The sequence below is a fragment of the Phascolarctos cinereus genome, unplaced genomic scaffold (genome assembly GCF_003287225.1).
Source record: "Phascolarctos cinereus isolate Bilbo 61053 unplaced genomic scaffold, phaCin_HiC Scaffold_2;HRSCAF=192, whole genome shotgun sequence".
In the NCBI taxonomy this organism is placed as follows: Eukaryota; Metazoa; Chordata; class Mammalia; order Diprotodontia; family Phascolarctidae; genus Phascolarctos; species Phascolarctos cinereus.
In genome coordinates, this window is record NW_027555625.1 from 62,043,913 (window position 1) to 62,057,377 (window position 13,465).

General features: G+C 39.0%; 2 protein-coding genes across 4 annotated transcripts in view; one reads left to right on the forward strand and one right to left on the reverse strand.

Moving 5' to 3' along the window:
• The window catches only part of LRRC36 (leucine rich repeat containing 36), a 52,823-nt gene that overhangs the window by 29,289 nt on the left and 10,069 nt on the right, over nt 1-13,465 (reverse strand). For all 3 annotated transcript variants that reach the window (XM_078149428.1, XM_078149426.1, XM_078149427.1), the window contains exons 3-5: nt 12,575-12,767; nt 11,646-11,745; nt 5,524-5,606 (exon numbers count right to left, since the gene is read on the reverse strand). In XM_078149428.1, coding sequence (XP_078005554.1) covers nt 5,524-5,606; nt 11,646-11,745; nt 12,575-12,767 — 376 coding nt within the window. The remainder of the gene's footprint in view (nt 1-5,523; nt 5,607-11,645; nt 11,746-12,574; nt 12,768-13,465) is intronic.
• The window catches only part of KCTD19 (potassium channel tetramerization domain containing 19), a 54,812-nt gene continuing 53,282 nt past the window's right edge, over nt 11,936-13,465 (forward strand). Inside the window, exon 1 of the mRNA XM_020989357.1 lies at nt 11,936-11,998. The gene's annotated coding sequence lies outside the window, so the exon portion shown is untranslated. The remainder of the gene's footprint in view (nt 11,999-13,465) is intronic.

A 13,465-nucleotide genomic window follows, 5' to 3' on the forward strand; every position in this document is an offset into this window, starting at 1 on the left:
AGTAAGTACTAATCAGTGGTTGCATTGCATCATTTCTTGGTGATAATGAATAAAAGAACTGAAGGGACTTATTTTCAGGGCTGGCGGCTTGTGCATGCAGGTTAATTGATTAAATGTCTTGGTCAACAAGTATTTCTGGAGCCCCTGTCATGAATCTGGATGAGACCACCACAAGGGTGAAAACACAAGGAGGACTAAGGATGATCCTTGGAGGGAGAATTTATCATATACCCAATACACCATAAAAAGTACAAACTGATGTCTGAGTTTACAAGAAGGAGAAACTGGAACCAGTTCAGGGAGAAATGGCAGAATCTGAAACAAAATGCCAGGATTTAGGCAAGGCCTTTGGACAGAGGCAACAGAAGAAGAGAGGGTATGAAAAGAAGCATGAAGTGGGTGCAGAGAACAGGCTAATGGGCATGGGGATTGGAAAGGGAGGTTGGAGGAGGTGCGGAGGGAGGAAGAGGAGGACTGCTCTGGGAAGACAGGAAGGTAACAGAGAGAATGCTGAGCTGCTAAATTCTTCTTTTGCTTCTATTTTCTCTGCCAAGGAGAATGACCTTTACATTGGAAATAACAACAAAAATGGTTACCAGTGGTAACTATTGAGACCCCAAACAAGTAAAGGGATGGTAAGAGAATGCCCGAGGATCCCAGGTAACACCAAGCCAGCCACCCATTAAGCTGCATCTTTGGGTACTAAGTCACTGCCAAGAATATCTGAGAGATGCTAAAACATGGGAGAGGTACCATAAGGTCACAGAAGGACAGATGTCCAAATTCCTCAAAAAAAGGTGGGAGGAGGGAAAGAACAGTACAAACTACTGGCCAGTGAACAAAATTCCAATTTCTGGGAAAATTCTAGAACAGATCATCAGGCTCAAACACTTTTTGGTTATGTGACCATAAGCAAGTCATTAAACTCTGCCTCTGCTCCCTCATCTTTGCAAGAGGGTGTTGTACTTGATGGCCCTTACCTAAGTAGGGTCCCTTCCAACTCATAATGAATGGAATGGTTGATGAGAATGTAGAAAGAGAAACAATGATTATAAAGAGCCAGCATAGCTTCTTTAAGAATACATCATCCTAGGCTAACAGTATTTTGGGTGGGTTTTTTTGATAGATTACTAAACTGGCTGATGAAGAGAATGTTACAGTTATGCTTTACTTAGATTTTAGCAAAGCATTTGGCAAAGAATCTCATATATACCATCATGGAGAAGATGAGCTGTAGAACTGAGTTATTTAAAACCCTAAAAGATGAAGCGGTCAAAGTACTACACTCAATATGCCAGCAAATTTGGAAAACTCAACAGTGGCCATTGGATTGAAAAAGATCAATTTATGTCCCAATCTTAAAAAAGGGCAATGTCAAAGAATGTTCAGATTACCAAACAACTGCACTTATTTCATATGCCAGCAAGGTTATGCTCAAGATTCTGCAAGCCAGGCTTCTACAATATGTGAACAGAGAATTACCAGAAGAGCAGGCTAATCTTCAAAGAGGCAGAAGAACTAGAGACCAAATTGCTAACATTTGCTGGATTATGGAGAAAGTGAGAGAGTTCCAAAAAAAATCTATTTCATTGACTACACTAAAGCCTTTGACTGTGTAGATCACAACAAATTGTGTCAAGTTGTCAAAGAGATAGGAGTACCAGATCATCTTACTTGTCTCCCGAGGAACCTGTATGCAGGTCAAGAAGCAACAGTTAGAATAGAACATCGATCAACTAATTGGTTTAAGATTGGAAAAGGAATATGACAACTTATATGCAGAATACATCACGCAAAATGCCAGGCTGGATAAATCAAAAGCTAGAATTAAGGTTGCTGGGAGAAATATGAACAATCTCAAATATGCAGATGATACCACTCTGATGGCAGAAAGTGAAGAATTAAGTAGCCTCTCAATGAGGGTAAAAGAGGATAGTGTAAAAGCTAGCTTGAAGCTTAACATAAAAAAAACTAATATCTTGGCAACTGGCCCCATCACTTCTTGACAAACGAAAGAAGAAATGGAAGCAGTGTCAGATTTTATATTCTTGTGCTCAAAGATTGCTGCAGAGGGCAACTGAAGCCCTGAATTAAAAGACTCTTGTTCTTTAGAAGGAAAGCTATGGCAAATCTGGACAGCAAACTAAAAAGCAGAGACATCACCTTGCTTATAAAGGTCAGCATTAGTCAAAGCTATGGTTTTCCAGTAGCAATGTATGGCTGTGAGAGCTGGACTATAAGGAAAGCTGAGCACTGCAGAATTGAAACTTTTGAATTGTGGCCTTGGAGAAGATTTTTGGGAGTCCCTTTGGGCAGAAAGGAGATCAGATCAGTCAACTGTTAAAGAAATTAATTCAAATGATTCACTGGAAAGTCAAATACTAAAGTCGAAGCATAAATACTTTAGCCATATAATGAAAAGACAGGACTCATTGGAAAAGACCCTGATGTTGGGAAAGATTACAGGCAAAAGAAGGAGAGGGCAGAGGATGAGATGGATAGATAGTGTCATGGAAAAAATGAACATGAACCTGGACAGACTTTGAAAGATAGTAGACGAGAGAAGGGCCTGGCATGCTATGGTCCCTGCGGTCATGAAGAGTTGGACACAACTGAATAAATAAATGACCACAACAACAATGGACAACAATACAATCAGACGGATTTAGAACTTGTCAGGTAGCAGACTGAAAGATTAATTTTTAGTAGTTCAATATCAACTTGGCAGTGAGGTGCCCCAGGATCTATACTTGGCTCTGTACTATTGTTTTAACATTTTTATCAATGACTTGGATAAAGGAATAGATGGTACACTAATTCAATTTACAGCTCACAGTGAGCTGGGAAGGAAACTAACGCAATAGATCACAGAATCAGGATCCAAAAATATGTTGACAGAGATAACAATGATGATGATGATGATGATAGCTAGCACTTATATAGTGCTTTAAGTTTAGAAAGTGTTTTGCAAATGTCTCATTCAGTCCTTACAACAACCCTGTGACACAGGTACTAATTATCTCCACTTCATAGATGAGGAAATTGAGGCAGACAGAAATTAAGTGACTTGCTCAGGGTCCCACAGCTAATAAATGCCTAAGGCTGGATTTGAAAAATCTTTCTGTCTTCAGGTTCAACTCTCTAACCACTGTACCACCTGAACTGAATCTAATAAAATGAATATAAAGTCTAACAATTTTGGTTTAAAAAAATCAACTTCACAAGCATAGGATGGGGAAGTATTATTAGAGAAGAGTTGGTCTGAAAGCTATCTAGGGGTTCTAGTGAACTATAAATTCAGTATGAGACAGCTGACTGTTGTGACAGTTCAAAAAGCAATAGGATTTTGGGCTGTATTAAATGTGGCAAAGCTTCCAGGAATAAGGAGCTGATAGTTCCACTGTACTATGCCTTGGTTAGACTGCATCTGAACTATGGTGCTCAGCTATAGATGTCTCATTCAGGAAAAACGTTGATAAACTGGAGAGCATCTAGTGGAGGGAAGAGGATCACAGATTTAGAGCTAGAAAGGACTTTGAAGGCTTTCTCATTAGTGACTCGCTTAGGGGGTCACATACCTAATAAGTATCTGGGGTGGGATCTGAACCCAGGTCTTCCTGTGCCCTATCCACTATGGCAGGCTACTTCACAACACAAATGGTAAAGTATCTTGAGCCTATGTCCTGTGAAGATTGGTTCGAGGAACTGGAGCTGATGAGCCTGAAGAAGAGAAGACTGGAGGGGATCGTGACAGCCCTCTTCAAATAGCTGAAAGGCTGTCATGTGGAGTGAGGGATAAGCTTGTTCTCATCGGCCCCAGAGGGCAGAACCAGGAGCTACGGGGAGAAGGGGCAAAGAGGCTATTTAAGTCTGGATGTAGGAAAGACTGCCCAACAATCTGAGCTGATCAGAGTGGAAGGGATTATCTCAAAAAGGGATGTGGTTATTGCCTCAGAGAGAGGGGTTCCAGAAGTTCGATGACCATTGGTCAGGTTATGGGCTGGACTATATCACTATGAAGGGACCTTACAGATCTCAAACTCTGAGATTCTATGGTTTCATGATAAATTAGGCCTTAACTCAGTAAGTAATGAAGAGTAACCAAATGTTTTTTGAGTAGCAGCATGCCATGAATAGAGCTATGTTTTATAAAAAATTAATCTGAGAACAAAGTACTGGATGGATTGGACAGAGAGACACACTTGGTGGTGTCAGGATCCAGTTCTAAAGCTACTTCCAGTGATCCAGGTAAGAATCACTGAAAAAGGACCTGCGAACAAAGGTGTCAGTGGTGGGAATGAGCAGAGGGGTACCGATGCAACACCCTGCACATATGAAACCACAGAATTTGAGAGCTAGTTTGATGTGAGAGCAAAGAAGTAGGAGGAATAAAGACGTCTCTAGCCAAGGTGAGTAGGAGACTGATGATGAATAGACAGAGGGAAGTCAGGAACTGGAATTAGCACAGGCTGGGGGAAATGGATCGGGTTTTGTGTACACTGAACACCAAAGTGCTGACAGGATACTGAACTAGAAATGCCCAGCAGGAATGCGGGAATATTCCAGCTAGAATATGGCACTAAAGCTCAGGAGAGCTATCAGGACTCGGGAGACTGGGAAATCATCCACATAGAAATCATAGGTGAAGTTACAAGGGTAAATAGAGAGAAGAGATTTGAAAATTAGTTCTTGGGAAATGTCCACACTGAGGCGCTGGAAGAAAGGATAGGATCAGCAAAGGAGATAAAAATAAGTGAGTCTTTAAGCAAAGCATGAAGTAAGCAGGATTACAGTTTCTTTACCCAGTAAGACTAGAGAAAATAAAACTATGGAAACAACCAGACTAACAGAAACCATTCTCCAGACAATGCTGTTAACTCTATGACATGGCAGTAATAGTTTATAATTTTGTTAGCCATGTCCTGTTACCAACAGTGCTTACAGTGAGCCTACTCTAGGGATTTGGCACAAATATGATTTTCAGCGGAAAGAAAACCTTTCAAAGCAGCAATGTGAATTCATTTCAAAAAAGTGAAACCCAGTCACCAATTAAAGTCTCTCAGGGCCTCTAGAAATGGCACTTTGTCCAGTAAAGCAATTATTTCCCAGTAGCTTGAGCACTTTAGAATGCTTCATTAGCCCACGGAGGAAATTTCTGAGAGCAGCAGTTTAGCTCAGCCAAGTAAAGGCAGTTACATTATGGCTTAATATACATAGAAACCCAATTTCCAGTGCTTATATGCACTAAAATTTTTCCACATGTCACTCTAAAAGTAGAAGGGGAGATGTAATATCAGATAATGGTTTATCTTCACGTAAAATGTTGTCAACCTGAAATCGAAACTATACAATAAGATCTCTGCTTAGTTCATTGACATCAATTCATAGCCATTTCCCTGGACAAGCAGGCAATAAGGAAGATTGAAAATATGTCACAGATTGAGAATTTCAGGCCTTTCAAAAACAAACCGCTTTTTAAACTAAATAAGGTTTATTACTTTTTGACTTCAGAGAGGAACATACCTGTTTCAGTCCTGTTATCGACATCTGTTTCAAGTTTTGATGGTGACCTTTCATCCATCACACAGTTTTTCAAAGTCTTCTCCCTAGAATTGCCATATGCAATGCTTTAAAAATCACAAAAGAGGTTTCTAAAGTAAAAAAAGAAATTCTAGTAAAATACATATGAATTCATGATGATCAAACTTTTGAAAACTCATTCTCACTCATTCCACATATGCAGTCAGTCATCAAATATTACTATTTCTACCTCCCCAACATCTTTTACATATATTCCCTTCTTTCTACACACACACACACACACACACACACACACACACACACACACACAGCCACTATCCTAGTTTTGGCTCTTATCACACCTCTCACCTAGACTATGGCAACAGCCTCCAAAATTGATCTCTTTGCCTCAAGCCTCTCCCTTCTCCAATCTATCCTCCACCCAGCTGCCAGTGTTTTTTGAAAGCACTTATGCTGTATCCCCCACTCAATAAACTCCAGTGGCTCCCTACTACTTCTAATGTAGACTTACGTTATATAGACCAGAAGTCTACTGACTTCTTTGTTGTTGTTGAGACATTCTTCAGTCATGTCTCTTTATGATCTCATTTGGAGTTTTCTTGGCAAAGATACTGAACTGGTTTACCATTTCCTTCTCTAGCTCATTTTACACATGAGGAGACTGAGGCAAACTGGATGAAATGACTTGCCCAGGGTCATACTAGCAAACATTGAGGACAGATTTGAACTCAGGAAGATGAGTCTTCCTGATTCCAGGATGGGCACTCTATGCACTATGGCACACCTAGTGCCCCTATTAACTTTTAGGATCCAGTAAAAACTCTTTAGCCTTTAAAACCCTTCACAACCTGGCCCCTAGTCTGTCTCTCCATGCTTATGACATTTTACAGTTATCCCTTCCACGTCATGACTTTTCCCAGCACAGTTTCAATATATCACGGTAGGCATGAGAAATTAAATGGGAATTTTTTGGGAGTTCTGCAGAAGCCACAGATGACACGTGAAGGCCAGCAGACAACACAGTTTAGAAACTCAGGAATGCATAAAATATATGTATAATACTATATAAGAGCAACATTTTAAATCTTTTAATACCATAATAATTCAAGACTTCTTTTCTGGTATGAAAGGAGGACTAAAAATTTTATGCAGATTTCTTTCCCTTTCTCTCCCGCTTCCCTGATGTGGAAGGAATAACTGTACTCTCTCCCCCCTCCCCACAAATTCTACAGTCCAGCCAAACCCATCTTCTTGCTGTTTTTCACACCTGACACTTCATTTCCTTTCTCCATGCTTTGACATGGGCTATTTCTCAAGCCTGGAATGCCCTCCTTCCACACCTCACTAGAATGATGTCCTCATAGCTGAAGAGAAGGGGATGGACGAGAGAGATGCTGTGGAGATGGAGTAATAAGGCTTGACAACTGCCTAGATGGGCAGGGTGAGGGAGTGTGAGGAGTGGAGGAAGCCTCTGGTATGGCAAACCTGAGGAACTGGAAGGATGGGGATGCCCTCAAAAGAAACAGGGAAGTTAGGAAGAGGGCAGGTACCCTGTATAGGGGGCAGTGAAAGTAAGTGGCAGAATCAGGGCTCAAGGCCTTAAAGTGTCCAGGCCTCTTTCCACTCCACCATGGTTCCATTATAGAGACAGACAGTGACATTATAAGACAAAGGTTCTAAGAGAATGTGTATAGTTAGGATACAAACAAAACACTCAGGTTACAGAAAAAAAAGAGTTAATGTCTAAGAACTGAAATATTACCCAAAGAAAAGATAGTTTGTAGCCATTAGTTTAAAGAAATACAGAGAAAGAAAAGATTTTGTCCTTCATGAACAAATGCACTTTACTTAAGAGCATGGGTAAAGCTAGGAAGCTAATATGAGCATTAATACTAGGTATCTGGCTAAGAATGTAGTCATGCTGGGGTATTTGGGGAGCACTATCCATTTGGGGACACTAAGGCTTAGGAAGAAAGCCTCCCTACCCAAATTACATTTTTATTAATACCATGAGTATTTCTTGAGCTTATTAATAAAATATTTCTAAATATAACCCTGCACCTAGATAATATTTTCCCCTCATGATAAATGTTTTGTAATCATTTACAATATGGTAATGAAAGTGATTTTTAAAAATGCACAGGTATCCCCACTTCACATAAAGCCCAGATATAAAAATCTAGATCCATAAAAGAGATAAATTCAAGAGATGATAAATCCTTTTACAAAAGGATTCATCAAAGGGATTTTCTATAGTGCATTCTCCTAGTACTTTTAAAATAGAATTTGATTTACAAAAAGATAATACACAAAATTTTTCAGGAACAAACCTATTATGTAAAGCAAGACATTTAAGTTCTTGGTTTCAGAAATAGACAAAGGGTGATATTTTATTCAGAATATTTTATTTTTAATTGCAATGCCCCAAATCCCAGCGCAAAGCAGGAAAAAGTGCAGTAGGAGAGGCCTGAACTTCATGTCCACGGGCTGTAGAAATCTGATGAATGATTAGAACACGCACAAACCAACCAACCATGAGAGCTTGACTGTCTGAACCAAACTTTGCGAACACATCTATAGCAAAGGACTTGAAATATATGAATGTTATGTGTTAGCCCCTCCCAGAAATATAGTTGACAGTCTTTTTTGATACCCATTTTATCCACTGATACATCTTTGCTCAGTGACTCTTAATTTTTACTTAGCAGTGCAGTTTTCCCTAGAGAAAAAACAAATTGACAACAATTGTTCTTTTGAGATTTATTCTGCCACTACAGATATGCATATTTAGAAGCCCAAAACAATGAATAATGATTTTTATCTACAGACCTGTCTGTTGGGCTAAGACACTAGAATCTGGGCAATAGAAATCTGGGAGATGTGATTATCCTGATACTTTGATGTATCCTTCATCTCACCAATTTGGGGACTCCCTCTAGCAGTGTGGGTCACAACCCCTTCCTCACATCTTCTCATCCTGTGCAATCCCATAAATCCTTTGTGTAAAATCTACCCAAATGTTGGAAGCCTTTGGTCTTCTGCATTTCATGGGTACCTTGGAATACGTCAGCTGTTCCACCAGTTATCCCTCGCTTTTGCTACGTTCATCTACCTCCTTTGGGATCTACCTGTCCTTGGTAATAATGTCTTTATGCCATTTCTCATGTACCACCGGCAACTGCTGATAATATGCTATCGCCTTTGGACAGAGAATGTGACCACTGCCTTCTGGGTCATCTATGATTAGGACACTTCAGAGATCTTGGTATTCCAAACGGTACACCTGATGCCACACAGCACCACTAAGATGCAAACAGCATGGAATCACTGAAAGTACTGCAGATTCCCAAGTAATCCAGTGCCTAGCACAGTAACTGGCATCTTGGAGGTACTTATTAAATGCTTATTAACTGATTAATTGATAGGTTGATCTAAACTTTTCTGATTATTTCATTCTGGGCCCAGCTCATTGTCATCTATTATGCCTGTCCAAGACATATTTTCTAACGGACTAAAAACTCCATGAACTGTCCATTCTCAACTACACGTCATTATCTGGGCAATGAGCACTCTGTCCACTTAGTTTTCCTATCTGACTCCTAGGCCAATTGCATTTTAGTGACAACAGTTATGGGACAGAATGATAAAGCTCCACAGTAATCAATTTTAAAACATACAAGAGGCCCCTGCTTTCTACCCTTCAGCTTATAAAAATATTTTCACATGACAGTAAAATTCAGAAAAAAGTGTAAAGAGTAGTGACAGGGTTATCAAAAAATGGTGACTATGAAAATACAAATGTAAAAATTTATTTTGTCTTGTTTAAAATACTTTAGAACTTTTAAAGTAATTATTTCATTGCCACGAAAAGCAAGACTATGAAAAACAAATAACAGTATTCTGGATGTCATCTGCACTTGGCTTACAAATACTTCATCTCCAGGAGACAGATTTGTGTCAAATCGTACACCTCTACTTTTTTCTTTTTTTTTTCTTTTTAGGCAATTGGGGTTAAGTGACTTTCCCAGGGTCACACAGCTAGTAAGTGTCAAGTGTTTGGTTTGAGGCCAAATATGAACTCATGTCCTCCTGACTTTAGGGCCAGCGCTCCATCCACTGTGCCACCCAGCTGCCCCGCACACCTTTACATTTTACAGATGGAAAGGCAGCCTTATGCAAGTAAGAGTTACTATTTTCTGAATCACAGACTTTTCACAATATACAGTGAAATACAGCTTTGACAACTATCTCATTAATTTTTTTATTGCTTGAAGCCAAATCTGAATGAAGGAATGAATGATTTGGGCCCCAAAAAGTTCATTTTAGACATATTACTGATCTTATTATCTACAATGATTGAATTAATAACCACCAAATCTCTACTTCATTTTGTGTTATGTAGACGCAATCCCAGATTAAACAGAAACTTGCTGTAGTGACATTTTCTTATTTCTCCCTAATCCACATTTAATCTCATGGTCAAAACATTTTAAAACTTCGTTTAAAACATTACTAAGGTTTAGTGAAACATAATTTTTCAGTTACATGATAGTAAGCTTAAATTTTGTAACCCAAAGCTCTCTCAGATGGCAATCTATCTCAGTTGGTAGAGGGTAGCAGGGTGGTACACAGTTACTAAGAAATGTAAATTTTTATTTCACCTAATGAAATGAATGGAGTATTTAGCAAATTAGTAAAATGAATGTAAAATTTCCTTTGGGTTGGAAAAAGACAGCACAGGGTTTCGCCTCGACAAATGTATATGTGTATATGTGAGAGAGGGCCAGAGACAGAGATAGAGAAAGAAGAATATGATCTAGCAAATATTCTATTTCTTTCAGTTATTGACCCTTATGGGAGGCCTAGCCTTTAGATCTTCTAGATGTGACCAAAGAACCACTGTTTGCCTGGCAGCAGCATATCCTATTACCAAAAAAAGCATCTAAGAGGAAAAAAAAATCATACTTTGAGTCTTGTCTTTACAAACAACTGTCTCCTAAATTTTTTTAAAAGCTGCTCTAAAGATTGAGTTCTTAGGTTTCATGTTGGGGTACAAAATGCATAAGACCTATCTGAATATAATCACTAACGAAAATGGAAAAGAGTGGCTGGACCATCCACGACTTGGGTACTTAACCAGTCTGCTCATTATTTGCTTCACAGAGAAATTATTCTTCCTTGACTTTTTTCTTTAACATCAAACATCAGATAGAAAAGTCTACTTATACTCCTGGCTGACTAAATAGTAGTTCTCAGCTCATCTATTAAAAAGCCACATACAGATTATAACCAAGAAGAAAGAGAGGTATAGGGAGACAATGGAGAGAATGTACCCAAACTGATTCTAAAATAATAACAGCAGCTTACTGTATTTCTTTTTAATTTACAAAGAGCTTTTACTCACAACTTTATATAAGAGGCAGTGCATTTTTTTAATTTCTACTTTTTGTTTTCATACCAGTCACTTTCTTATAAAGAAGAAAAATAGTTAAACAATACTAAATATGGTGATTGGCACTTTGAAATGAGACTATTTATTTTACTTTGTCCTTACAAACTTGCATTTTAATACTTCTTATTTTCTACTATTATGGCTCCAGGTGGTTGAAGTATTTCTATACTTGTAGTCAAGATGTCATCAAGATGTCATGAAATGATTATGGTTCCTATTTTTCCTCACAGCAGCATATGTAATCTTCCAAACCCTTGAGAGGAAGGAAATGTTTCATCATCTGTCCACTGGTTAATGCAAGTATTATCCCCATTTTATAGAAAATGAAACTGAAGAGCTGAGAAGTTAAGTGACTTCCCCAAGGTCACATAGCAAGTAAGTTTCAGAACCTAGATTCAAACCTAGGTCTCCATCACTCTTTCCATGACAGCATGTTACGTGTGGGACACAATTGTTCAAGAAGACAGGAATGTACATATGGAGGATCTAGATGCTCATATGAGATAATTCTCTAACTACTTATGCCAATAACATGATTTTAGGATTTTTAGAACCTATGAGTTCTTCTGGGAAGTAAAGATATTTTATTGGAAGCTCACTGTTCACTATTAACACAATCAAGAACAAAATAAAATAAGATAAAACTCCTTACCTCTTATTTTCCACATCAAAGAGGAAATTTTCATTGCTGCCCAGCTGACTAAAATGAAGCATGGCAGCTTTCCGCTCACTATCCCGGACTACCCGGTCATCTAAAGACAAAAAAGTAATTGCTTACTGTGACATCAAACCAAATTCACAAAGTGAAAACCAGAAACAGATTTCATATTCTTTTGTGCTGTGGGCAGAGACAGGTGACAGAACAATGCTATTATGTTGTCACTGGGACAAGCAGAAACTGTTAGAGATGCTAACAAATATCATAGCAACAACTGTTCCACATGTGCAACCACACCTAAGGCAAGGAAGGTTGGACAGTAAACAACTAAAGTATTCTGTCCTCAGGTAAGACATGTGCTAATGACTAAAGGTCCAAAGAGCCCAATGGTTTGAGCCTGAGGGTTGAAATTAAGTGACCCCTATTTGGAAAGCAATGGCTCAAACAGGTCTGTTTTGCCCATGTTCCTGACTCAAAAACTCCTTTCCCACAAGAAGGTAAAGTAACTAACTCATCAATAAAAGGATAGGATATGCAATACTGGAAGGGATGTATTTGTTGTTGATATTGATCTCTAAGAGTTTCATGTCCCAGGGGCCTATTAGCCCAAGTGTCAGCCTGGAAGCATTTTTTAAATGTGTTGGGTTGTGTTTTTTTTTTCTGAAGTAATCAATAAGGTCAAATTAGAGAGAACTAAAATGGAGTAATAGAAAAAAAGGAAGTATCATTAAAAACACTAAAAAGGCTCATAAAATATACTGCCAAAATAAAAGATCTACATAAATACTAATAAACAATGCACTCTGAGTTTTATACCCTGGGCCTGGGCCAACTTCCAAGATGGTAGAAAGCAACAAGTTAACAGTAAACCTTACTGTTTACCAAGGTCTTTGAAAGGGTGGGGTGTGGGAGGAGGCTCTCACCCAGTTTCTCCAGATTTTGTAGCATGTGTACAGCAAAGAGTCTATAGTCTGTATCTTTCCTTACAACAGGATTGAGTCTCAAATCTAGCTCTTTTAGGCAGAGTAAAGCCTGCAGGCGGGACACCTCTGCTAATGATGGAATGTTGTTGTAATATAAATTCAGATCTCGGAGTGAAGATAAATACTCGATACCCTATGAAGGAAAAAAACTGTTAAAAGATGCCTGTTGTAAGAGATTACAATTCCCACAGCTAAAAGTAGGAATATACTTGCTACTTAGCACCTATCTGATATATGTAGGAGAAGGCAGGGCTGGAATGCCACTCAGCTGTATGATAAAGCAGAAATAGCCTTTCAGAAGGAGATAAACTGTCCTGTACATCTGAGGTTGTAGCAAGAGCACTAGATTTGGAATCAGAGAACCTGGTTTCAAATCTCTCCTCTACTTCCTCAGTCCCTTTGGGCAAGGTATTTCTCTTGGTCCCAGTTTTCTCCATAAAAGGAGCTTGGGCAAGGTGTTCTCTAAGGTCCTTCCCAGCACTAAGTCCCAATCACAGAATTTAAAAGTGGGAATGGATGTCTGTGACCATCTAATCCAACCCACAATAGGACATGAATTTCTAGTTTAACGTACCTGACAACTGTTCGTCCAGACTCAGCCTGAAGACCTCTAAGGGACAAGGAAGGAACCCCCTCCCTCAAATGGCGGCCCATCCCACTTTTGCACAGCTGTTGATTTTAGGCAGTTTTCCCTTAGATGACACTACAATTTTCTTCTAACTTCCATTCATTGCTCTAGGTCAAGCAGAACAAGTCTTGCACCCTTTTTCCGCAGTAGCCCTTCCAATACCTAAATACAGCTACTAGGCACCCCTAAGTTTTTAATATGTT